Below are 27,484 nucleotides of genomic sequence, written 5' to 3' on the forward strand. Positions count from 1 at the left end.
TTACCATTTATTTCGAGAAGTTGCGACATGAATTTAAAGTGTACCATTTCATTACCAAATTCAGATTCCATATTCTATGAACAGTGTTTTTAAAATTTTTGAGCAATTTTTTAATTTCATCGTCCTTTTTAGAAAATTAATCAAATATCCAAATATTGAATAAACTTTACAATACACTTTGAAGCACCACGAAAATTCTTTGTGTAACATATCTGACAATTTTGTTACGACACGTAGTTTTCCTTTTCATCTACGTACAAGATCTTCCCTACTTCCGTCTTTGTGAATTTTTTCCCTTCATCTCCTAATTATCAAGCATTTCTAGTAATATAAAATACTTCGGTCCAAGTTTTACCACTTTTCATTGCATCACAAATTCTCCAATCAGAAGTAAGAAAGGAATCTATTATTTACCTGTATATCGACCACTTTTAAAGACTGATAAAGTCTAAATCATGAAACAAAATTAAAAAAAAAAAAAAAACTGTGTGCATTTTCATAAAGATGATCCATGATTGCAGAATATAGAAACACTAAAATTATTACTTTAAAATTTGATTTATCTCCATACCGGGTTATGCCAAGATCTATAGCTGCTAATTCAAAAGTATTAAAAATGTAATAGAATATTTAAAACTGATTATCCTTATAGTTAACAGAGGAAAACTAGCATCAACATGTTATTTGGATTATAGCTTTTATACTGCATAATTTACAAGATATATTTATAAATATAGCAAATGGCAAATATTTCGAGACTTGAAATTTTAGATAAGTTAACAAAGCTTTCAGTAGCAATATTTTACATAATATAATTTAAAAGCATAATATTTCATGTCAATTTAATGCTATTATTATATTATTAGCAATCTATTCTGCTCTGGTTACTAAACTAATTAATAATCTAAAATCATTTTTAAAAGACTCACTCGAATTCAATTTATTAGAAAGAAAAAGCTAATGCTATCAAGTTTAGTTTCATTAAGATTTATTCATGATTAATGAATAAATATTTCACTGATTTACACCAAAACCATTTGTTTTAATGGCCATGTGGAAAAGAGTAAAATCCTGTTGCTCTTTTCCACATGGAGTTAATCGAAAATGATTATAACATATCTCACCATGAATAAAAACTGCTTTGAATTCCAATTCAAATTGAATTTCTATTTGTTATGATAAATTTCACAACAGTCAGATAGAATGAATGCTCTTTTTTTTTATCATGAACATTTATTAATAGTTTATATTTGCTGAACTTTCTTAGAAATAGTTAAAAAATAATAGTTTTATAAATAAACATTTAATACAACAAAGTGCAATTTAATAAAATAAGAATTTCACTCACCTCTCTTAAAGCAGTTCTAACTATTCAAGTTGCAGTATTTTTCAACGTCTTGCAACTACTTCGACTAAAAAAAAATAGTCTTTGTTCTTGCCTCCATTGTGAACCGGTGGTAACAGTTAGATAATTGACCAGTGGGTGTTGTAGGGATAGAGTGATATAAAGATAATTGCATTTTTCTCAGACATAAATTTATGATTGTCTGCCTACTTCACATATTTTCATACTGCCCTTTTTTCACAGATATGGATTCATTATCAAATTACAAGACCCTTCCAGATAGTAAATGTGCTCCAGTGTAGAATGAAGAAATCGCTCATGTTGCTTTAGTTTTGTTTAAAGTCAGTGCTTTAGATCATTGTTAAAAATATTTTGTTCCCGACATGTGCACATTTTACCAAGGAGGACAAACACACAGGAAAATCAAAACTATATTTTTATATCATTATTTTGCATTAAATTAAAATGAGAAGAAAAATTAACTAAAATAATGAATTAAATTTTGCCGCTCAATGAAATATAGTTCTTTAAGAATACTTAGTCTTCCTTTTTAATGGTGCAATTTTTCTGAAACATTCAACATGCTTTCAAAATATTTGCCGACAAAAAATATATATATTTTCAACAATAACAAAAAATATTTTACATTCCAAATCTTTTATTTATTTTTGAGGTATGAACTGTTTGCATTAAATTGTAAGACTGACAGTTCTTAAATTTCCTGAAACAATATACTATTTGAATACTGTAACTATTAACGTAACTTGATACTCGCAACATACATTGATTATAACATGTATCTACTTTTAAAGAGACTAATACTTTAAAATTTCTAGAATGGAGATGTTCCATCGTTTAAATGTAATTCGCTAGATTTAAATATTTTTCAAGTCTCTACCCCTGAATATTTTATAGAATACTATTTGCAAAAATAGAAAGAGCAAGTAAAAAATATCATTATCTAGTATGAGAGAAAAAAAATTCATGAATTTAAAAAAATAGTACAACAGAGAAAGGGTTAAATCAGTAGCTTTAATTGTCAATTCCTTGGCTTTAATAAATGTTAGTATTTCTATAACTGAGTTCAGTTTAATTAAAACTCCACCATTTAGTTGGCAGTAATTCTTCCTTTATTGAATAACTAGCCGCCTTTGGCGACCAGCCAGTAAGGCAATCTTAATGTTCGTTTAAATTTTAATAATGAAATAGGTTGGACCGCAGTTTAAACCCCTTCTTCGCCAGGTTGCGATAACGCGCCAAAGCTGGCTATCTTTATTATGCACTATAACTGAACATCTGCTCCTTTGCTTTTGAACATTTCGCAAGACCGTTGTTGGCAATTTTTAAAAAATGCGCCAAGCAGGGGTTAAACTCCGGTCGTACCATTAAATATTTTACGCAATTCCAACTTTAATAGATTCTTCATCAAAATACTTTAAAACTTCAAATTTTGAGAGTCATATAATTCACTCATAATATTATAAAGGCCTTCAGTCATAGCGTAATATGTATCTCTCTAATTTTCTGTTACCTCTCGTAGAATTTATGCTTTAAATTAAAGTGTAAATGATTAATCTGTAATTAATATAATATTTTTTACTGAAACAAAGCATTTATTTTATAATATGATTACTGATAACAGAGTCACTGAGCGTTTAAACTTTATGGGCACTAAAGAATATCTTTCTTAATTTATGTAATATCTCATGAATTTGTTAACAAAATTTTCTCAGATTCATCATGAACAGATGGATTAACAATGTTTAATTTTAAATGCATCAAACACAAAGAAAATAAAATGAATCGTTTAAAATAATCGGTCGTAAACAGGTTTAAAAAAACTACTTAAAAAACGATGTACTTAAAACTATAAGCATATACAAAAAATATATATAACTAACATAAATACAATTTAATTACAAAAGCAAGCAACTAACCTAAAAATAATTTAAATCATCCGTTGAAAATGGTTGTCATGTCAACAATCAGAACACAATGCGCATGCGTGAATTTTCTTCGCCAGTTACGGTAACGCAAATGCGTGAATTTGTCTACGCCAGTTGGGGTAACATTATGCAGATTAGACATTTTTAATTTCCTATATTCTGTGTTATTTTAATTCAAAAGTACTTCAGAATGAATCTAAAAGATCGATTAATTGACAATGTTTAATTTTAAATGCATCAAACATTAAGAAAATAAACAGAATCGTTTGAAATAATCGGTCGAAAAATGTTTATCCTAGCCTCATTACTGTTGGGAGGAAAAAAAAAAAAAAAAAAAAAAAAAAACTGAAGCCTTACTCATTTGGCGGTGGGGGAAATGGAAGAATTTTTTTTCGGGAAAGTTGGCGGTGGGGAAAATGGAAGATTTTTTTGGCGGGAAAGTTAGTTTTTAATTAATAATTAAAATTCTAATTAAAAATTAAAAAAAAGGAACCCCAGGTGCACATTCCGAACCTCTAAGGTATACATGTACCAAATTTGGTAGCTGTATGTCAAATGACCTGGCCTGTAGAGCGCCAACACACACACATTGAGCTTTATTTATAAGTATAGATATAGATAAATACCATTCCTAAGATTTTTTTTTCGTAATATAATAAAATTTCTGCCACTTTTTTCGTAATAAATATTTTGAAGAAATGTATTGCACAAAGTGTATTTTCTAATTATTATTTTTTTCTATGTTGTAAATAAATCTTAAAAATAATGTCTCAAGACTTTTATTCCCCCCCTCTTTTTTTATTACGTGTCTTTTCAGAAGATATTCTACTGAAAGAATTCAAATAGTTATGTATCCCTTATTTACTATGGAAGTTTTTTTATTTAAGAATTCATAAATGTTTTCTTTCACTTAAAAATATTAAATTAATGAGAAAATGGCAAGCCACAAAGTTAAAATTATTTAGTTTTTTTATTTTTGTTTTAAAATACATTCATTTTTTAAAAAACTGACATATACGGAAAATTGTTGAATGAATTCTGTTTGAATCATTCAAAAATGGCAGTAAATAAATATTTATTATAGCTGAGAAAGGGTGTATTTTTAAAAACTGCATTTGTTTATCTCTACACTTTAAAAATGTGTACAGAAACTGGCATTTTAAAAAATCCAGCAAAAAGAAAATCTCAGGAGAATAAAATGTGTGGTGGTAACATTATAAGCCAGTTAACAACTTCCGGAGGAGAGTGTACACTTTTGTCTATTGGCTATGTTACTCGGCTATGAACCCTAACGTTGCGAGTTCGAACCTCAACATGCACATTGGTGACCCTGGTTCTGAACAACCGCATCCTTCATTCAGCTGTCGTGGTTCCATCTACCGGCAGCAACCACTCACACACGCTCGCCGTCGCCCGCCATAACACTTGGCGCGATAACAACGTTCGTCGCTCGCCATAACACCTGGCGCGATAATCACGTTCGTCGCTCGCCATGACTGGCGCAATAAACTCTACCGACTCACTGGTGGGGGACTATTGTGGTGGTAACATTATAAGCCAGTTAACAACTTCCGGAGGAGAGTGTACACTTTTGTCTAGTGGCTATGTTACTCGGCTATGAACCCTAACGTTGCGAGTTCGAACCTCAACCTGCACAAATGCTTTAATAGAAATATAGATGACAGGAAACGGAAATACACAAAAATCTCTACACAGCAATGTCATCTTCTCCACCTAAGATCAAGGGTGAGATCAATGTTGCACCCTTTTGTCAATGCAAAGAATGTCGTTGACATTTCTTGTAAAAGAGAACTCTTCCGCCTCCCCCCCCCTTCTTATGTTAGCTGAGAATTATTGATTTGTGAGTCAGTTTGCCAATGAAATGAAAAAATGAATCACAAAGATCTGCAAACAAATTTGAAATGAATAAATTCTAAGTGAAATAGTCTGAAATTTGACAGAAAGCTTATTTTGATTATAATGCATTTGAGTGCACTATCCTTGTAAATCAAATAAATAAAACACAATTGTTGATTCGTTTCCGAAAAAAATAAGGCATTTAGATATCATTCCGGTATGTTCTATCTCCCTCAATTGTCAATAATATTCAAATCATATGATTTTGCTAATTAGATTGCAATTTATTTGTAACAAATGGTTTTGATATTTCGTTATTTTTTTTTTCAATATTTTATAGTTTTTTTTATATCTTTCCGAATATCGCTACTTTTAAAATGATTTACTTTTGGTTTTTTCATTCATAATCCCCCCCCCCCCCATGTTTCATTGAATTTCTTTTTAATTCAATAAAAATCTTTTAAAGAAATTCATAGAATTTCTTTTTTCTCCCCCCCCCATGAGTAAAAGAATTAAAAAAAAAAAAAAAAAAATTCTGTGCAATTCTGCCATGGGAAAAAAAAAAATTACTGCTGATTCAGCACTACAATATGGATTTTGAGGCTGTCTCAAGTCGTGAGGCTACTGCCTCCAATGCCTGTGCAGAAATACGCCATTGGAGGAGGATTTTATACTCATTTTCTCATTCTGGTTTCTCATTTTCTGTTCTACAAGATATGGAAATGAAATATTAGGGGAACGTGTTGATGTTTATGAAAGTTTCATTCTGAAATTTTGACTTAATTTGAAAATTATTTACATAAACAAATTTATGAAGGGATAAATGTAAAACATTTTTTTTTAAAGAAATGTGTAGAGTTCTTAGGCAATTTTTATTTATGATTTCATGAAATCTAGTAATTTTTACTGTCATCAAGATTTCTTTTAAATAGCTTGATGAGTATAGCACATAAAATAACATATAAAGGCAGAAAGCTGGAAAAAGAGGCAATGAGAAAATATTTTAAGTTTGAATAATTTTAGAAAAGGATATGCCAATACAGCATCTTGATTCTATGAAAAAATAATTAGTGCATCTCAAAAGTTATAATTATTATGAAGTTAGAACTCAAGTGATTATAAAATTATTTTTAGAATATAGTTTAGTTAAAAATATTTCACATATATATGTTTAAAATATGAAATTGAAAGTTTATTTCCTTACATATTATTTTACTTTTAAAATGAAGGAAGTTATTATTTAAGTGCATTAAATATGGCATGGAAGATGCTGCTTGGAAATTTATTTTCAGATAAAAATATTTAGATATGTTATAATGAGCAGGGAAGTGATTTTTGAAATACTTGCTTGAATAAATTTGTAATCCTTGCCGTTGAATTAATCAAGACCTTTTGAAGAGAATAAAAACATGTTACATAGCACTAGTGTGGATGTATTATGTATTTATCTCTCCTAGTGATAGATCCGACTCTTGCTTTGTTTCATTTTTAATTTTTCTTATTTTGTTGTACATTTTCTTAAAATTTCATATATAAAATATTTTGAAATTCCATGGTTACAAGTACACATTAAAAACTATAAAATTTTACAAAAGCATTTCTTTGTGCTTAAAATCATTATACTAAAAAAATTGACCTCTAGGAAACTTAGTCTTTGAGCTAAAATGTGTTATTTTTTTCTTTGTCATTAATGAATTTGCAAGTAAATTTATATTTTCCCATTCAGGAATCCATAAATTTCTTTTTGTATCTTTTAAAACTATTTAAGATCAGCAGTTTTTAATTCGTACAAAATATGCTTTGCTTCTGATAGTTTGATCCCACCCCATAGTCTTTTAATGTTTCTAGATATTTTTCTATTTGAACTTCTGGCTTTTTAAAATAAATATAATTTTCAGTATAGTTTTAAAAGTCTTAATTAGATATCAGAATTTTATGACATTAATATGTTAAATGAATTTAAATGCTAAAATATCTATCTAAAAATATTTTTATAATTATATAATATTAGAAAATCTTTGATTGCAGATTAAAAGCATTTTTATTTATTAAATGTGTTTCTTTTGAGCAATTTAAAATATTAAAAAAAAAGTTTTTTTGGAAACTTGAGATTATTTTTAACTATTCATAAGTTTCAAATATTTTTCTCTTCATTTCTAAAATAATTACTGTAGAAGCTAAGATAGAATATATATTTTTGTGATTAAGAATATGGAGAATGATTCTATAAAAATATTACATTTTCATTTATTGACCAGTGTTCATTTGATCTCTCCCAAAGTAGGCTCTTCTAACTACAATGGTCTTTCTATTTTTATTCCCCTTTCTTCATGCCTTTTATTTTAAAGTAAATAGTAATCAAAAGTGGCAGTTTTTAAGTATTAAAAAAAAGTTCCATACTGTAACATTATGTGTGTACAACACTTGTACAAGTTTATTTATAAAGTTTCAATTTTAAAAAAATGTGTATATAAATGGCTATAACATTGTGAAATGTATGTGGGAAAAATCTAGATTTTCTTGCCGTAAATGTTTTTATTTTAGAGTATTGCTATATATTGCTATATAAAAACATCATTAATAGTCCCTATTAACCATATTGATAGTTGATATAAACTCCCAATTTGAAAAAAAACAGTAATATAAGAGGACAAGTTTCACATACGGCACATTGTTTTGATATTTCTTAACAGTTTATATTTTTTTAATATTGTCATTTCCAAAAAGTTTCTTTAACATTTCAAGCATTTATATTTTATAATATTTTATAAATTTCATCCTAAAAAATGCAAATTAAACATATCTTAGCTGTTGCATATGCTAATTTGAAGGATTAGTTTTTTAATTTTTTAATAATTGATATATTTGCAATCTGTAATGGAAAATGAAATATGGATAAGTAGCAGATGTTGATTATAGTTATAACACCATCTGATGGAGAAAAAAATTAATCGTTTCTTCCTGTTTTGTTTTGCATTTCAAATGAAGCATTCGTGTGATTTTTTAGTGTTGTATTATCGGTAAATGTTAATAATGGTACTATCAGCAAAAAGAAATATTTTAGGATTTCTTTCTAAGATTCTTAAACAGTATTTTGAAATGAATCAGAAACTATGTATTAAAAAAGATTGAGCAAGAAAGGGAAGGTTCATTTTTAAAAAGAAGCTGAATAAATATGTTATGAAAATAGAATATTTTTGTGCAGTATTCTGTAATCCATTTTTCAAAAGATTTGATATTTGATGTGATTACAAGTTGGTATGTTTGGATGTTTTATAACTTTTTGCTGTATTGATAATAATGTGAAAATTCATTTAGTTTATATTATATGAAAAATTGCAATTAAATGAGTTTCAAAATTAAGAAATACCCATTTTCCCAAAGCTTTTTATATTACTTTTTAATTTTGGTCTATGCATTAAACTTTATAAAGTACCATGTCGGTAAATTCTTATAAAATAAAGTTTGCCTAGTTTCCATTTATATTTCAAAGTATCATGTCATAAAATAGAGCAAGCCTAGTTTTCATCTTGCAATTTCTTGTATTTGATGGGAAGTTTTACTTTTTCCTACTAAATATTTGCATCTTTTGAAGTTCAAGCAATTCCTATAGAATACATTATTCTTCAATGATTTTTTCCCCTCTTTAATGAACTTCTAATTATCTTATTAGAAAATTGGAATGAGATGAAGCAAAATGTTATTTTTTAAAGATTGTAAATAGTTAGTTATTAATTGTAGTTTTAAGCATAATTTAACCTCTGTTTAATTCATTATCTTCTGATCACATGAAATAATTTAGCTTCTCTCTCTCTCTCTCTTTTTTTATCCTTCTGATAAAAGTAATTTATGAGTTTATGGCTTCTATTTCTGACTACAGTTATGATTTCTGTTCTATACGTATGAGTATTTTTTTGAAAAATTTGATCTATAATGTATAAATTTTTTTAGTAAATATTAACTTTAAAAAGTTTTTTTTTTTTTCTGGTGAAGTTCTATTAATTCTAAGCATATATAAATTTTTATGATTCAGTTATGTTTATTTTGAATTCAAATTTTGTTTATTATGATCTTAATATTTTAATGGAATATAGCATTTTGCAGCATTAAAGTAACATTGCTTTTGTTTTGATTAAAGTTATAATTTGCGTAACACGAACTCAGTACAGATGCTAGCTGCTCTATTTCACAGTTTCAAATGATGCATCTGATGGCAGTGAAACTCTAAAACTTGAAGGGGGAAGGCTGTCCAGTTTCTTCTGGATACATGTCAGAAATTGAAGGACTTCACTGAAAAATAACCACGATGCGACTGAGATTGAGGTATTTGATTTTGCTTCTAAGTGTTGCAATTCTTACTACCTACTTCGTTGTATTTCTGCCACCTACAAAGCCTGCAAACAAAGCTCTCCGTTTAAAAGTAGCGCATGAAGACAAAAGTTTAACTTTAAAAACTAATGATAACATTTTACAAATTGAGTGGCAATATTTTGATGAAAGGACATATATTAGTAAAACATTGCTCAATCCTGGTGATAATCCATATTCCCGCAATAAGTTCAATCAAGCGGCTAGTGATAAGATCCCTAGTAACAGAGATATTCCTGATACAAGAAATGATGAGTGTTCTTCTAAAGCATGGAGAAAGGACCTTCCATCTACAAGTGTTATAATAACTTTCCATAATGAAGCTCGCTCAGCTTTGTTGCGTACAATAGTCAGTGTTTTAAACAGAAGTCCTGAACATTTAGTTAAAGAAATAATTCTTGTTGATGACTTTAGTGATGACCCAAGTGATGCTTCAGAATTAGCAAACATACAAAAAGTTATTGTGTTGCGCAACAATAAACGTGAGGGTTTAGTTCGATCGAGAGTCAGAGGTGCTGATGCAGCCAAAGGAAAAATTCTCACATTTTTAGATAGTCATTGTGAGTGTAATGTTAACTGGCTTGAGCCACTTCTGGAAAGAATAGTAGAAGATCCAGCAAGAGTTGTTTGTCCAGTAATTGATGTTATAAATATGGATGATTTTAAGTATTTTGGTGCTTCTGCAGATCTAAGAGGTGGCTTTGAGTGGAATTTGGTTTTCAAATGGGAATTTCTCTCAATTCAAGAAAGGCAACAGCGAGCTTCAGATCCTACTCGAGCTATCAAAACACCTATGATAGCTGGTGGACTCTTTTCTATTGACAAAGAATATTTTCAGAAAATGGGAAAATATGATGAGAAGATGGATATTTGGGGTGGTGAAAATCTTGAAATATCATTTCGAATTTGGCAATGTGGAGGAAGTTTAGAAATCATTCCATGCAGTCGGGTTGGACATGTTTTTCGAAAGCAGCATCCTTATTCTTTTCCAGGTGGAAGTGGTAATGTTTTTGCCCGTAATACTAAAAGAGCAGCAGAGGTTTGGATGGATGAATATAAAAATTACTATTATGCAGCTGTACCTGTTGCTAAAAATGTGCCAATTGGTGATATTCAAGATCGACTTCTCCTGAGACAAAAACTGCAGTGTCGACCCTTCAAATGGTTTTTAGAAAATGTTTATCCAGAACTTAAAGTTCCTAATCAGATTGATTCACCTCGTGGTTCTATTAGTCAGAGTATGCTCTGTGTTGACACCCTTGGTCATCTTACTGGAGAAACTGTAGGCCTTTATACCTGCCATGGGGGTGGAGGAAATCAAGAATGGACGTTTACCAAAGATCATCTGATTCAACATGATCACATGTGTTTAACGCTTCCAAAACCAAAAGCGAGTTTGTCTGTCACATTAAGAACATGTAAAGGATATAATAATCAGAAATGGTTGTTAATTAGTAACAACCAAACTATTAAACATTTAATCTATAATTTATGTTTAGATAGCGTAAGCTATCAAACAAAAGGACTTATAGTAAGTAATTGTGATAATGTGCAAAGTCAACGCTGGGTGTTTTCAGGAATTATTAATAAAGATTAAAAATTCAATTAGAATATTTGAGATTTTCAATCATGTCCATTGTTCTAATGTGATAAAGATGTGCCACACTTTTTGAAACAAATAACTTTTATACATTGAAAATATTGTTACAGATTTATTATGTATGTCAAAAGCATCAATGCCCATTTTCCTTTTATACACTAGTCAATAAATTAGAGGCAGCTAAATAAATCTCGGTTTTTTTCTTTAAATGCTTTTCTGCCCTTATTTTTCCTGTAAGCTGTTTTAAACACCCAGTATTGTATGTGAATACATGAATTGGTTTCTTGAATGTCTTGAAAGAATTATACTTTATATGTAAACATTTCATGAGCTTTATATTTGTAAAAAGAGCACAATAGATTAAAGGATTTTTTTGTATGTTTTGGGGATGCTATTAGGGTCTCAAAATAGTATCTAACAGTGTATATTTGGAATTTAATGATGCTAGATAAATATGTTTTAGGATGAAAGACTGAGTTTTTGCACTAATAAGATATTACTTAATGAAAAACATTTTTTTTTATTTAGCTTTTGTTAAGTTATTTTTTTCACATGCCTTTGAAAGAAAAATGTTTTTTTTTTATGTTCAATGGGCTTTCATTCAACATTAAAAAATATATCCTCAGTACTTGTCATTATCTATGTTTGGATAGATTAATTATTTAATGCTTAATAATATTCAATAGAGCAAAATAAACAAATCTGGAGCATCTTGGATTAAAAAAAAAAGGCAGTTAAATATTTGGTGATTTAAAAAAGAATTTAAGAAGAGGTTGATATTCAGATTTTTACTTTTAAAAAAAAGTATATATCCTAAGTGCAAGTACAGTAGACTCCTGTTTATTGCAATTAAAAATATTATGCATTATTTAAATATTATAATAGGGAATCTGGCAGTATGAGAAATTTATTTATATGGAAATCTATTATAAATAAAGTTTCTATACTGTATAATTCCTTATGACATAATTTCATACAACTTTATAAATCATACCATTTAAGAATCTACTGTATTGTAATCATAGAATTTGTCACTTTAATTAATCTTGCCATCTTTGATTTCCCTTCCCTCTAAAGCTAGTTTTGGAGTTGTGTCTGTGTTTTTGTGTATGTGAAAAATGTATGTGCTTCAAAATCACTGCAGGCTATATAAATGAAATTTGTTATGTAATTTTTATACCAAATTGGTAAATTCACATCAACATTTGTGCTAAATTAATCAACTGGAAAGAGTTAATTTCCACAAGGCTTCATTTTTATCACTAAAAGATAAAACTAGATGCATATTACGAATAATATGAAAATGTATGAGGAAGTTGAGGGAAGACTATTCTTGTTTATTTTAAATTCAATTTATATAACATGTATAAATGAAATAATAACTTTGTTATTAAGATACTAATCCAAATACTATTATTGTATTATATATTAGATATTATAATTATTATTATACTTTTTTATATAAATTTATGTTGCTGAAATAATTATATAAAGAAATTTAAAGTTTTGTTATGGAAATAAGATTTTAGTAATTGCTGACAAAATCTTTTTAAAAGGTCACATTTTAATGGATTCTTTTTTTTAAATGTCAGTTTTCAGTAATGTCTGGGAAATTTTCTTGTGTCTCTAGCTTGAATAATTACTTTGCTTTGAAATTAAATTTATTCTATATGTTAATGAATGGTGTATCTATCTTAATAATAATAATAATAAATATTGCTTTTTGATATAGCTGTTAGGATAAAATCAGTTTCACATTTGTATATATAAATAGAGCCGTTAGAAGTTCCTTTAAGGATACAAGATTGGACACAGCCATTTTTATCTATATTCTGTAATGTGATACTTTTATTTGTATTTAGAAAAGAAAATAATTCGATCTACTTCAATAACTGAGATGGCTGTGAGCGATAGTTATAGTTCACTTTTAAATTAAAGACTAAAACTGAAAAAGAACTCATTAATTATTGAAAATTTCAACTCCTTCCTTGCTGGAAGGAATTGCACTGTTGAAATAAAATAAAATAACACAATTTAGAGAGATGAAATTTAAGCAGGCCATTTTTCTAAGTTATATTTATTTTTAAAAATTTCTGGATCATTTGTTGAAGCATGTGTGAGAAGAACCATTTAAAAAATGAAATCTTAACATCTGCTTAGGTCGCTATGATTTAGATGTAACCATGCTGAATTTATGCATTGTGTCGCATAGGAGCTGTATGTCATTTTTTTTTAAAGAGCTTTATGCCTTGTACTCTTTCAATTAAATCTCAGTAGTCCTTGCTGGTTGTGAAAAATGCTGGATTTGTTGTCTAATAATGTCTCATATATACATGATGGGAGAACGATGATGATCTAGCAGGCCAAAGCAACATGTCAATATTCTATAGCACATATTGGATAGCAGTTGCGTTATGGAGATAAATATTATCCTGTTTGAAATTGTCTCCTGGAATAATGATAAAAAAAATGGCAGCATGTCTAATCGGGTCAGTAATCTGATATAAAAATTTTTCTCTTAAAGTGGAGGGGGTTAATAATCAGTATATCTAAGCTGCAGATAGGATCCAATCTCTCATTTGGCCACTTCTAACAATATATGGCCTTTACTTACTGGCACTAAGATAAAAATAGCACTCATTCAAAAACACGCTTTGAATCTCTGCTCCATCCTGCAATAAATTCTAGCTTTACATCAATGACGTTACATATTGCAGCAATTTTTAGTTAATGCATGAATGTTACATTTCATCTGGCCAGTAGCTGTCCATCTGTTTGTTATCATTTGGTGTATTACTTTGATGCCAATAGAAGTTCGAGTTGATGTTGCAAAAACAAGTCTGTTGTCTTCTATCTGAGTGTTGGCCTATGTTCAATCAGGAACCAGTTTTCTTATGCAAGTACTCTCTCATATCCACTGTTGCCAAAACATTCACGCACAATGGATACATTCCTGTTAAATCTTTACAATATAGCAGAAATAAGATCCACCTTTCCATAATCCAATAGCATTTCGTCATGCAAAATTCAGTAAGCTGTTGATTCTACCATAATATCTTTAAAGACATTATTAATTCAAATCTAGTTCCCAAAGTGTAGTTTGGAAGTAATTATGTTCGTTGCACTTTAAAGCTAACAAGATTTGCATATTTGTGACAACTGTATTATTGTTGTGCCATGCAAATTAATTGGGACAAACACAAATTTTCATGTATGTAGTTTAATTTGTTCAATTACATGTATAGCATAGCAATTTAGTTATAAATTTGTCCTTTGACTTTAATAATATATTATACATGTTTTGGCATGGATTCCATTAATTTAGAAAATTTAAATTTTTGGCATCATTACTAAACCTAATCTTTATAATATTCTCATTTTTATCTTAGATAAGCATTCTGTATTATTTGCATGTTTCTACACAATATTTTACAGATTTCCAATGGGATTTTCATGTGGAGAATCAACAAGTCAATCAAAAACTGTAAATTTTTTTTCCTTTTTTTTTAATAATTAGTTTAAGAATTATTGGCAAGTCTTTTAGTTATTTAGCAATTCCTGTGAAACACACTGGCACAGCTTTCAAATGGTAGCATAAAAGCCATTTTTTTTTCTTTCTAATGTTTAAATATAATTTTTGAAGTTCAACATATACTCAGCTGCTTCTAAAATGCCAGGTTCTCCAAATGTTTAATAATCTGAAAATCGTTTGCTTTTAAGGTTGCTTAACTGTTTAAGATGACTGGGTCACCGTACTTTGCCTAAAATATATTGACAGAAACCGTTGCACAGAAAGATGTTTTATTGCTGAACATGATCTTATTCTGATCTTGTGCACTCCAGAGTTAATATTTCCTGGATCTGTATAAATGTTTCTTCTTAATTGCAGGTTTTAATAGCTGTTTAAGGAATGGTGTTTTTGCTTATCTTCTTGTTCAATAAATCTTCATCATAATGTTGATGAATAAGCAATCACGCTAGTAGCCATAAATATTCTTTGAAGATCTATATTTGTCTTGTGAAAATGTATTCATATATGAAATTTGTAACATTTGCAGCCATATTTACTTTTCTGTTTTGGAGAAAGTGATCTTATTTTGCTGATCAGTAATCTATGAAACTGGATTTTTCTGTTCTAACTACTGAAGCAATAACCATCATAGTCATAGGGATATAGTGATTTGGGATAACGATTCTAGTCATTTCCTGGTAATTGTATTTATTTTCATATACATAAGACCTATACAACTTAAACAATAAATTTTTTCTAACAGTTGTTGAAATGCAACTTACATGAAAATGGCCTGTGTATGATTAATTAGTCAATAAATTAGTTTAGAATAGTCAAGGCCAACACCTTTTTGTAATAAAATGCAGTTGGAATTTGTTTCTGGTAGAAAATTCCCGTGAAAGGATGAAAATGGCTTGTTCCAGTTAATTCGCACAGCTACTGTATTTGTCAAGCACAAAATTTGAGTGGATGTCATCTTTCAATTGTGCAAACAGCTTCCCAAATTTTGTTTATCTAGGGACAATTTTATGGGATTTTATTTTTTACCAGAGTATCTTTGTTTATTAAATTTTAATTATTCTTTTTTACCTATATTTTGAGTATGGAATAGTGTTTTTCTTTTTAAGTGAAAGTTACTGCTATCAATTTGGATTTATTTGCTGAAAGTATTAGATTTCCTATAAATCATTATCAATACCTTTTAAAAAAATCTTTTAAAAGTTCATATGTTTTTAAATGTCTTAATCATAAAAACAGGAGCATTAGCATGTTTGTAAAATGATACTTTTTTTTAAGTATTTGCTATTTTTTTTAAAATAAAGTCATTAATAAAAAATTTTTTGGAAGGTGGAAGATGAACATAGTTTCTTCTTGTAATATTTTTATCAGTAATTTTATATGCATTATAACTATACAATGTATTTCCCCTACTTTAATCTACTGTATGAAAGAATGTTATTCATTTGGGAGGTAACAAAATTTGCATATCAACTTTGGTTGTATATGCATTTTCAATAAATTTTTATCCAGATGCTCATTTAGAAAACTTTATTATCATTGATATATAAAACCATTCACCATCAAACTTCTCTTTTAATTATTTTATGAATGATGTTTATTAACATAGTACATTTACTTAAAAAAAAATCAATCAATTAAGAAGCTTTTATTTAACTAATACCTGTGTACCATCTAGAATTTGCTGGATGCTTTGTATTTGTGAAATCTGTAGACACTTACATGCATGTTACTTTTGTTCTCGTCAAATATATTGCAAATTTTCATATAGTATTTATTACTTTTTCACTAACATTTGTTTGTTTTTTCTTTTGTAAATATCAGACAATGTTTTCAGTAATAATTTCTATGAAATTTCCATAGCATTTATTTGTTCAGTATTATAATTGTAGAAGCATACCTACATAAATGTTGCCTAGGGCAAATACATAAACAGAGAATTCTTCCATTGCAATCTGCATATCTTCTATCCAAACTTTATGCAAAGATTAAGAAAGAAGTTGCAATTTAATTTAAATAATAATAGAGACACTTTTTTAAACTTTGATGATTTACGTATGACATATGAGGAACTTTCGGATACCAGTTGATTCATTCTTTAAATTAATTTTGTAAAAGTCAAACAATTTTAATTAGCTATTGTACGCATTTGATTTCTGGTATGTTGAAAGCATTGATTGCTGTATAATTAAATAAATTGTGGGGGGGGGGGATTGGTGCGTGTACACACAGACACTCGTAAACATACACAATCTGAATGTTTTGTAGCTAATACAATTACGGATTCAGGTAAGATCAAGAGCATTAAATGATAACTTTTTTAAAGTATATGATTTAATTACAATTATTTATCATTTTGATCAAGCATGAGTTTTAATCTAATTGCACATTAATAATCTAATTATTCAATATATTTTAAGCAAATCATTAAAAAAAGATAATAAATTCGTTGCTATTGAACAATTAGCATTTTATAAAACACGGAACAAAACATATATTAAGAAAATAAATTATGACTACCTTCTAAATCATTCATCTACATGAGATATATATTGCTTGACAAATATAGATCATGAATATAAACTATAATAAGATGTGCAGGAAGAGAAAGCATTCTGGCATTCATAAGCATATCCAAAAATATAAAATAATGAAAGGTCCCATACATACATACATACTCGGATATTTACAGAGAATGCTTTGTATTTGAATTATATCATATATTTATTCTGCTAATATTCCATAAATGGAAAACACAAATTATATGATGATTATATTTGTAATAAAATTACATGCTACTTTTTCATAACTTAAGGTAAAATTCTTGATTAAAAAAGTTATCTGAGTTATAATTTTTCTCAACAGAAGAAAAGTAGACAATTTAATGAAACAATAAAATAGGTTTGATTTAAATTCCTGCAATGCAAATATTGCTGCATATAATATTTAACAATACTTTTATAGTTTAAAAAAATTGCATAAAGTAATGAACACTAAATTTATATTACTGAAAAGATAATTCTTCAAATGTTAAGATAGCATAAAAATTATTTTTGCCTGATAATGATTTCAAATTTGACATTAAAATACTTTCTCTTATTATTTAATTAAAATTCTATAAAAAGATCACTCCAAGATGCATATTCTTACCCTCAAATTATGTTTGTGCCAAATTCAAAGAGTATGTAATGTTTTAGTGGACAGTCAGACAACAGATAAACAGTTACCTTCATCTCAAAGGCAACATAAGAATATCTTGTATATTTTTAATTGTTTTAAGGAAATGTTATTAAACTTGCTGAGAAAATTTGATAATTTTATTTTATTTACCTAAAAAAATTGTTTTAGAAATTGGAACTCCGTGTGAAATTTTGAAAAATCAGGAAACTATATTGCAAATGTGCACTTTTGATCTTATAGTCTTATAGTTAAAAAAAAAAAAAAAGTGAAAGATATCTGAAAAAAATCTAGCAGGAGTATGATGAATAATAATGAATATATATAGTCATATATAATTTTAACCACATAACTTTTATTTAAATACTGATAACTTTCCCTTTACACTTTATTAAACGAATAGAAGTATTTCTTTCTGCACTTTGTTCTTTAAAATTATGAATAACACACTTTTCTTAATTGTTACAAACTTCAAATGAGGCTAACATTTGACTTCCATGTTTTTTATGGAAACCCTTGGGGAGTTAATCATTATTCTGCTTTATATTTTCTGAAATAAATCAGTATGATTTACTGCTCCAACTCCCCCATTGAAATGCGAATTTTCGGATAGGACTTAAGAGTTTTCCACTTCAACATATTGGATTTTCGTGTTACATATATGACATGAAACTATTCCCATTTTCTCTTTTTATGAAACTTGATTTCATTCAGGTTATCAGGTAATAAAAATGACTATCTTGTATATTCTCCTATGCTTGGTTGAAACTATTATGAAATAAAGGGTTTAAATATATACATTTCTCTTAAATACAACTAATTTATTCCACTATTTTGCCCAACCACCCTAGTAATGGCACCCAGGGCTGCTGCCCATCTTAATTGCCCTAATGCGTAATTGATGTTATATGCCTCGATTGGTTGATGAAAGTAAGAAAAAAAAAAAGTCCTATTCTTAAAATTCAATATTCATACATTTTGCTTAATTTGGTATTACGTTTTTTACGGTGTTATATTTAGTAATTTTAATTTTCCAAATTTCGGTAGGATCTAACTGTTCCATACTGCCACTGTTTCCATATTTTTTTTAAATGGATTATCTGTACATGATGAAGCTTTGCATGTTTTTAAATATACACTGAATCGATGCATTTATTGACAATTACTGTTTTATTGCAATGGTAATGAAGATTTAGTTTTGTCTTTAGAGAAATGACAGAATGGATGTTTATTATATGAAAATCAGAAATAGGTTTTAAAGTGTTTAAGTAAACAGTTTTCAATTCTTATTTGTCTTTGTTATCTAATTCTCCTCCCTCTCTTCCATCCTGGCTTTTTGAAGGGGATTTTCTTTAATTTTTTTTTCTGTAAAAGATATTACATTTACAAGACCTCAATTAAGTGTAAAATTTAATTTTTATAACTATGCAAGTTGTATTTTCTACTTATTAAAAATATGGACTTGGTAGGCTTTAGAATTTTTAGTTCATAAAAAAAAGTTAAATTTTTATCCACTAAAAATTAATCTAAATATGTACTAATTTTATTACTATCATTTCTTTATGTCTAGGTAATAAAATTCTTTCTATCCAATACGATTAAAATTGTTGACAAAATGCTCTTCCCTTCTGTTTGGTTTTTTTAATTCAGAGATAGAACAGTTTATTAACTGGATACAGTGTGCATTTGAAGTACAGGACTAGAATTAAAATTTTTAATTAAACTTGCTCATGATTTTTATTTATGTCTGCATTTTCTGTTCTATTAAAGATGTGTATTAAAGTTAGTTCTGTGTACATGTTGAAAAATTCATTTGCAAACTATTCATCCATCTTCAAACTGTTTTATGAACTGCCATGTATTTGTATTATTGATTAACATGTGTGTTGGTTTTTTACTGCCGTGATATCTAGTTTAAATCATTTAGTGGGTTTTTTTGCTATGCAATAATGAGATATAGTACTATGTTTTTTTTTTTTTTTTTTTTTTTTTTTTGCTTTGAAGAAGTAAAGATACTATCATGCTTAATATTGCAATTACAAAATTTTTAATGCAATTGTTGCCTCCTTTTGATATTTTTTTTATTACTAAAGGGTTATTAAAGTGCATTTTTTATTTAAAATATTTTTTTTTGGATAAAAGTAAATAATAGAAAAAATTGGATAGATTCTCAGTAAGAAAACTTTCATCACTGGAACTTTTTACTGTCCCTTCTATCATATGTCTCTTTGTCAAAATTTTATGCATTATAGTGTTTTATTAGTTTTGGTCTTTTGCTGGAAATACATTTGAATTTTATGGTCATTCAGTTCATCATATATAAATGTATATATATAATATAATGTATCAAAATTTTTTGAAATCAAAAGTGATTATTCATTTGTCACGAAAAAGCTGGACAATATCTATTATATTTATAAATTTACATATGTTGGTATTTTCAAAGTAGAATTACTGTTAAATAATGTTTATATGTAAATTTTTTTCTGAATTAAGACTCTCTGTGTGGCATTTATTATTTGTTACTATTGTTGTATTCATCATCATCATTATTATTAAAAATTTCCTTCTTTCCCACATGTTAGTATTTGGTAGAAATTTTTGGCTGCGAATATATTCCACAATTGTATACATTGATTTAAATTATTCTCATATAATTGTGTTTTCTGAATATGAATTGATTTTAATAAGATTTCAGTAGTGGGTAATCATTATATAATGAGCAATTTTGTACTTCCCCCTTTCCCCTCTACAATATCTGTATCATAATGGATCCAAATTCATCACCTTACAGATAACTAAACATAAATTTTTAAAAATCTATAAGTTTTAATTTTGAAAGAAGTTTAAATGAAAAATTCTTAAAAGTGCAGGTATCTATACACAAACTGCAGGTGTTTAATATCACTTATAACCTTTTTTGGGTTTTTTTAATAGGAATGATCCATGGTGATTTCTACATAGTAATTGTGAGGCTACTATAACTCATACTACACAGTGGAATATTGCGCTTCTATATAATTTAAATTTTAATAATATAATTTGATAATTAGTCAATAAAAATTGATTTAGATTTTTGATTCGATGCAGGTTTTTAGAAACTCTTAATGAAAGGAACAAGCATTAAAGAGTGTTTAAAATCTTTTTATTTTGCTTGAAAAACTGAAGGGTAAAACAAGATTTATTTTCATAGTGATGTTTCGGCAATCTTGAATGCATATTATGAAGTAGTTTTTTTGTTTTGTTAATTCTAGTGAGTATTATTTTCTTGATATAGTCATAAGCAGTAAAAATTAATATTACATATTAATTCAGACTGTTTTATAGATAAATGAATTATTCTCTTACTCATAAATACAGATATTGCCATTTTTTTGATTATTGTTAAGAATTTTTTTATCCTTTAGATAATGTTAAAATTAAAAAATAAAATGATTTATCCTGAAAATTTTTAAAGCCAAATTTCAACTATCCAGGAAAGCTTAAGGTGTATAATCATCTATAGCATTTTTTAAAAGCCTTATCTCTTAAATAGTATTGTATCAAAATCTTGTCTTGCTTAAATATTAAAATGTTTTGTAATTGTATCCAACTGCTTAGATTGTTCTTGTGTTTTGATGATATTCTTTTACTAATTTCTTAATTTTATTTTGCTATTTATTGTTAAATTAAAAAAAAATTGCTGCTTGTTAGAATTGTAGATTTCATTTTTATCTTTTAAGAAAAATCACATAAAAAAACTGGCACTAAATGTAAATCTATATATCTTTGTTGCTCACAAGTTTTAATTTTTTAATAAAGAATATTGATTATGAAATCAATTTAATTGTAAATCATTCTTATCCATCTAATTTGTAATATAATGTTAAGATTATTATATATATAATTATATTATATTTTATTATATATATATAATTATATATATAAGTATATTTTATTTATTTTAGAAATAGTTCTAATCTAAAAAAATATTTTTTTAAGAGAGTATCTGAACTTTCTTTTCAGTTACAAGAGGTTAATTATTACTTTTTTCCCAAAGTAATTGCAGTGTTCTTTTTTAAATTGAAATATTTTTTCATCTAAAAAAATTAAATTAGTGCTTCATAAAGTAGATTACTAGCTGCTTGTAATGCTATTACAATTATAAACATGTATTAAAATTTGTTATATTTGTGCATTTTCATTTGAAGATAAATTTTAAAACATTGTTTTTTTGGGATTTCTTTTTCTGTCATAATGATTAAAGAATATTTTTTTTCGACTATTGTGAAATATATGTGAATATAAAGGCATGCGTTTTCTGTAATGCATATTGATGATTTCTCTTTTAACAATTATTAAAATACATACAATTTTCAAGAATTGATAGCATTTGTTAATATATTATTTATTAAGCAGTGACTATTTTTACTTGTGTATTTTCCTGTGTGTAACTCTTTTACATTCAGTAATGCAAATACATTGTAACAAAATGTTTATTACCATTCATTAACACTGCTTTGTTGTAATGCATTGGTATACTGTATGAGTGAAATATAGAGATAATTTTACTATTTTCTGTTTTTTTTTTTTTGTGTGTGTGGGGTATTTATGAAAATGCACTGCACTAGAAGTTGTCACAAGGAATGATTATTAAATTGATGAGCTCCTGGTTATAGATTTGTATGCATATAAGTAATAAATATTTTATTCTGAGCAATATAAATGTTATGAATTGGCAAACTTAATATTCAAATTCTGTTTTAATTTTTGTCAACAAAGGATTTTTATAAAATTTGACATTTTTTCAATAGTTGAATTATATGTCAAAATGGTTTTAGCTCAATGTATCAGTTTTGGATATTATTATAAGTTTTTCGTATTATTTACTTTCCTAAAGAAATGCATAAACAAACCAAGATAATTGGAAAGTTACTTGAATGAGCAAATAAATAGCACTCTTCCTCTGTGACTTGTAGGAGCCTAGGAACTCGTATTTTATCACAAAATATATTTTAATATGACATCCAGTCCCCCAAATATTACTTATTTCATTTGTCTTAATTTCTTTATTTTCTTAATGTTGTCTGAATTAAGATATTGTTGCTCTGTCTATTTTGTTGTTACCTCACATTTTGCTTTGTTTAAAAGTAAAAGGCTTAAGAAGCCTTTCTATATATATTCGGTGACTAAATATCATTTTTGTGAACTTCTGTTGTATTCAAGACATGGGGAACGGGAAAGGGCCATGCATAATTTATGGGTAGTGAGTAATTAAATTTGCTGGAATTCAAGTAAATAAACTTCTTTAGATTTTCTTTTTACATGCAGTTAAATCGTTTTACACCCCATTGCTTTTACACAGGTAATTATAATAAGTGAAAGAACTGTCTCTTCTTGAAAAGGAAATCTGTCAAAGGCTAATAAGATATTTTAGCAAGCTCTTTCTTAGTTTATTTCCAGTGTTTTTATTATAATAGATAATGTTAGAATTAAATGCTAATTCTTTCTGTAAATTTAACATTTTGAATTAAAACGTACTTGCTTAGCTTTGTTTGTGGGTAGTATATCTATAATACAAGAGTCAGCATGGATTGAAGAGAAACAATGAAACATGGGCATTTTGGTATTGAATGGAATGCTGAAATTTCTGTAAATTGAAAAGCTGACATACTAGATAGGTAATTAAGAAGAAATATTTCTTGTTGCATATTTGAAAAATTATGATAAATTTACTATTTTAGACATTTAACTGATGAAACGATAAAATCTATTTATGTAAATAGGATGATTGCTGAGACTTATTCTAATTTAGTCGAATATTTTAAATCTTAAATTCCAAACATTAGTTTGCAGCAGAATTCATTTAGAAATTGAGATAGAAAATGTCTTTTGCAAATATAAATAATAATTTCTGACTGACCGCGACTACAGTTCCAAATTTTTCTTGTGGTATATTGATAATGTCATACATAACATATGAGAACTACCACATATTTGGTTTGTAAGGTTGCTGAAAAGATCTATGTCGAGAAAAGTAATTATTTTGTCAAAGATAAAAACTGCTTCATGAATTTTAACATTGTTGAGTATAATAAATGTCATTTTGAATCGGTGATAAATTTTAGCCAAAGTTTCTACTACTTTTTTGAAATCAAGTGAGGCAGATTAGAGAACACTTATTCTCCGAAAACACGCTTATTTGGGAATCAACCATTATTAATGTGCTGGCCGTCTTCGGTATTTCATTTTGATTTGCCTATTAATGGCAAATGTTGTCGACGAATAATAAGATCTACGCGAAACGGACAGCTATGAATTTTAAATTTTATTTTGCTAATGTTAAAGATTTATTATTAAAGAAAGTTTATTTATATTAAAGGAGACCACATTTAAAATTGAAGCGTTACTAAGTTGACCACATGAATTGTGATGCTAATATTGATTTTTGTTCCTTTGGTCTAATTCAATCGGGGGGGGAAAAAAACAACAACACTCATGTAAGCTGTTGATACAAACCTGTGTTTTAAATTCAAGCTTCTTCTTCACGTTTTAAAAGTTACTAGGGATTAAATCGATGAAGAAATGAAGTTTTAAAGTCAGCGATTCAGATGCCTTTATATATTTCGTCCAATTTAGACTGGTGTTTGCACTGTATATGTTAAAGCTGTCGTGAAAGTTGTGGAGAAACTTCTGTAGAAAATAATGATTTTCAAGCATTCTTTTCCAATTTTGACTTCATTTTCTAAGTGTAATAAAAAATTTGAAATAGATGGTTACTGAACGCTTTAGTAATCAAAAGTCTTCCGAGATAATTATGCTATCTGATGTAAATAGTTCGTGAAAGACCACTTGTTTTTCATTGTTGAACGCGCTAACTCTCAAATTTAAGTGACGATTTCATCTGTTCATTATTTGCATTGCCATCCTAATTTTGACGAAATTGCATAGTTAATCCAGTAACAACCTTTTTTTTTTTTTTTTTTTTTTATTTCAAACCAATTTTAAGTCATTTTCCCCCCGCTGAAACCGTATTCGTGTATGTGTAAATGAAATCTCTTAAGTCTCCATTATTCCGTTGTATGCTTCTGCTGAGTGACATAGACTGCATTTTAGTAATCTGAGCACATACCTGTAACCGGGAATTTAAAATTTGGGGGAAAAATGGCTAAAGTTTTATTGCTTTTATTACCACTTACAATGTTCAGTATGACTAAACAAAGTTTTCTTCATCCGGAGAAATGAGATTTGGCCGCAAAGTGAGAAAAAGCGAAGTAAAATTAGGTACTTTTTCATTTTTTTTCTAGATTGATCGAAAATGATATATTCAATTCTAAAAATGATTTGCATTAAAATTATAGAGCATTAAAAATTTGAGCAAAATGATTACCATCATTGCATATTTTGCTGCAGAAGTATAATAAGTACAATAATACAAGTTCTAAGTTTTTCCCATTTTTCTGAATAATATGTATATCCTTCCTTGTTTCCCGACATGTGTCGCTCTGAAAGACGACACATGCAGTGTCGTTCTGAAAGACGACACATGCAGTCAGTACCGGATTTAAACTTGATGAGACCCTTTATAAATCCACTTAAGTAATGCATTTAGTATGTACATCACTTCTCATTCTGACAATTTTTGATTCCCCAAAAAGTAAGGATCTTAATTTATAGCTTGTGCAGCTTATATGTAAATCCGGCACTGCATACAATCGCAAATCTAAATAAATACTGTATGCAAAAATTCTCTCTCTCTCTCTCTCTCTCTATCTATCTATCTATTATTGTAACAATTACCAGACTGTTAGTGTGTTGTGAAAGCTTTGAAAAGGGCGTTCCGACTAAGTCTATTTAATTAATAACGGTTCAAAATGATGCGGTTAGTACCAAATATCTTGCATAAAGTTTTTAAACAGAACGTTAATCTAACTATACTATTTTAGTGCCAAACAAACTTAGCGAATTCGCTATTATTTTTCATCTTGAATTGTAAAAAGGGAAAGAGGAAAATAAGATGCAGCGGCACATGGAACTTTGCATTCACTAGATATTAAGTATATTCAAAATATGTCAATATATATGTAAGAGAAATGTAAGAAAACAAGCGGATGTTGTCACTTCAAGGTCCCAAATCCGAAGTGATAATCAGTTATAAAGAAATTCCTATGAATCCTGAAATGGTTTTCCGCGGAATCGCTTTTATTCACTAAGTACTATAATTATATTTTTAATATAAGTAAGAAAATGTGAAAAATGACAGTAAGATAAAACAAATAGGGGAAATTAAGAAAGTCGCTATTTATTATATTCAATGCAATCATACATCATTCGTTATAATGTCAGTCAAGTTTTCCTTTCTTAGCATTTTCTAGGTCTTCATCTTTCTCATTCAGCTAAAGCATTTGTTCATTGATATGGTTATCGTTGTATGTAATAATCTCTACATTAGGCTCGGAAGAGTGTTACGCATGATTTTCTTTGCGGCTGATATAAATCGTTGAGAACTTGGTCTCCAATTTTCTGTAACTGCAAGTGGTTCTGCATTATTTGGTGCATTTTCAGAATATAGCCATTGTCGAGAGGGCTAATTGATGGTGCTGACTGGCACCAGTCCATGCTTGGTAGTTTACTAATTTCAATTCATCTCCTTACCTAATCCTATTGGAACCTGCTAATATTTTCATTTCTGGCATACAGCTTCCAGCATTGAAGTTAGTGAAGTCAAATCGAAATAGCCTTTCTCAAACAATTTTGGAAACAAATGAAATTTTAATTTAGATCATGGCCATTCTTACCTCAATACAATATGTTTTTGCCCTACGTACACTATACTGTCCGGCTGGATGTGTTTCGTTCATAAAAACTTGAATGATTTCTGAAAGTGTTTCATGACAAAGATCTTTTCTTGCCTATAAATTGAGCAGGCCATTTCATAAGCACTAAAAGCATGAAGGAATACAAGACTGTTTTTCATGCATTGAGAATATTGAAAATTTCTGGTAGAGAAGTTTGGTGAGTTTTCGTTCTTGATTTCATGGAAAAATGTTTAAAGATGGCGAAAGTGATGCTCTGAACATGAGGAAGAGATTCATTTGTTCCCCCTTCTACTGCAGCATATTTATTTTTGTAATAAAAGCAGTTGTACTGGTGGCAATCAAATGAATGCATCCTCCACAGCTTGCGTGATTGGAAGGTACTCGTTTACCACGTTAAGCATTCAGCATAATTAATAAGTCTTCTTTTGTTACAGTTGTTCGAGAGAGGAATCACTCTTGAAATACAGTCACTGTTAATAAATCATTGAATATTATCTCCAATGATAAATGTCTCGTAGCGCATTTTAGTGGGGGGGGGGGCATGGATTGGGAAATTCAGTGCGGGATGAGATTTGATTTATTTGTTGTATACCTTTAAGTTATTCACTCTTTAAAATTTTAAAGCGCAATGTGCAGGTAATTCCGAAAGAAATGAAAAGAAAAAGCATAGTTTAGCATTTAGCTTAGTTTATATACTAGTAAGTTGTTAAGTCGTTCGAAACAGCATGCTTGGTAAAGCATTCTCTACAGACTGAGAGGTCAGAACTCGATCCTAGATGTGCTTTTTTTGAAAAAACTTTTTCTTTGCAATTATTTCAAATTAAATTAACAATTTACAAAGATTTTAAATTAATTTATTGCTCA

General features: G+C 28.2%; 2 protein-coding genes across 2 annotated transcripts in view; both read left to right on the top strand.

The window, feature by feature from the left end:
* The first annotated feature begins 9,344 nt into the window (after positions 1-9,344).
* LOC129958380 (nuclear factor erythroid 2-related factor 2-like) overlaps positions 9,345-27,484 on the top strand; it is a 125,360-nt gene continuing 107,220 nt past the window's right edge. The window contains exon 1 of the mRNA XM_056070839.1: positions 9,345-9,471. The gene's annotated coding sequence lies outside the window, so the exon portion shown is untranslated. The remainder of the gene's footprint in view (positions 9,472-27,484) is intronic.
* LOC129958381 (polypeptide N-acetylgalactosaminyltransferase 2-like) lies at positions 9,455-12,436 on the top strand. Its single transcript, XM_056070841.1, has one exon. The coding sequence runs from the start codon at positions 9,455-9,457 to the stop codon at positions 11,111-11,113; it is 1,659 nt and encodes a 552-aa protein (XP_055926816.1). The 3' UTR covers positions 11,114-12,436.

The sequence above is a fragment of the Argiope bruennichi genome, chromosome X1, assembly GCF_947563725.1.
Source record: "Argiope bruennichi chromosome X1, qqArgBrue1.1, whole genome shotgun sequence".
Lineage (NCBI taxonomy): Eukaryota > Metazoa > Arthropoda > Arachnida > Araneae > Araneidae > Argiope > Argiope bruennichi.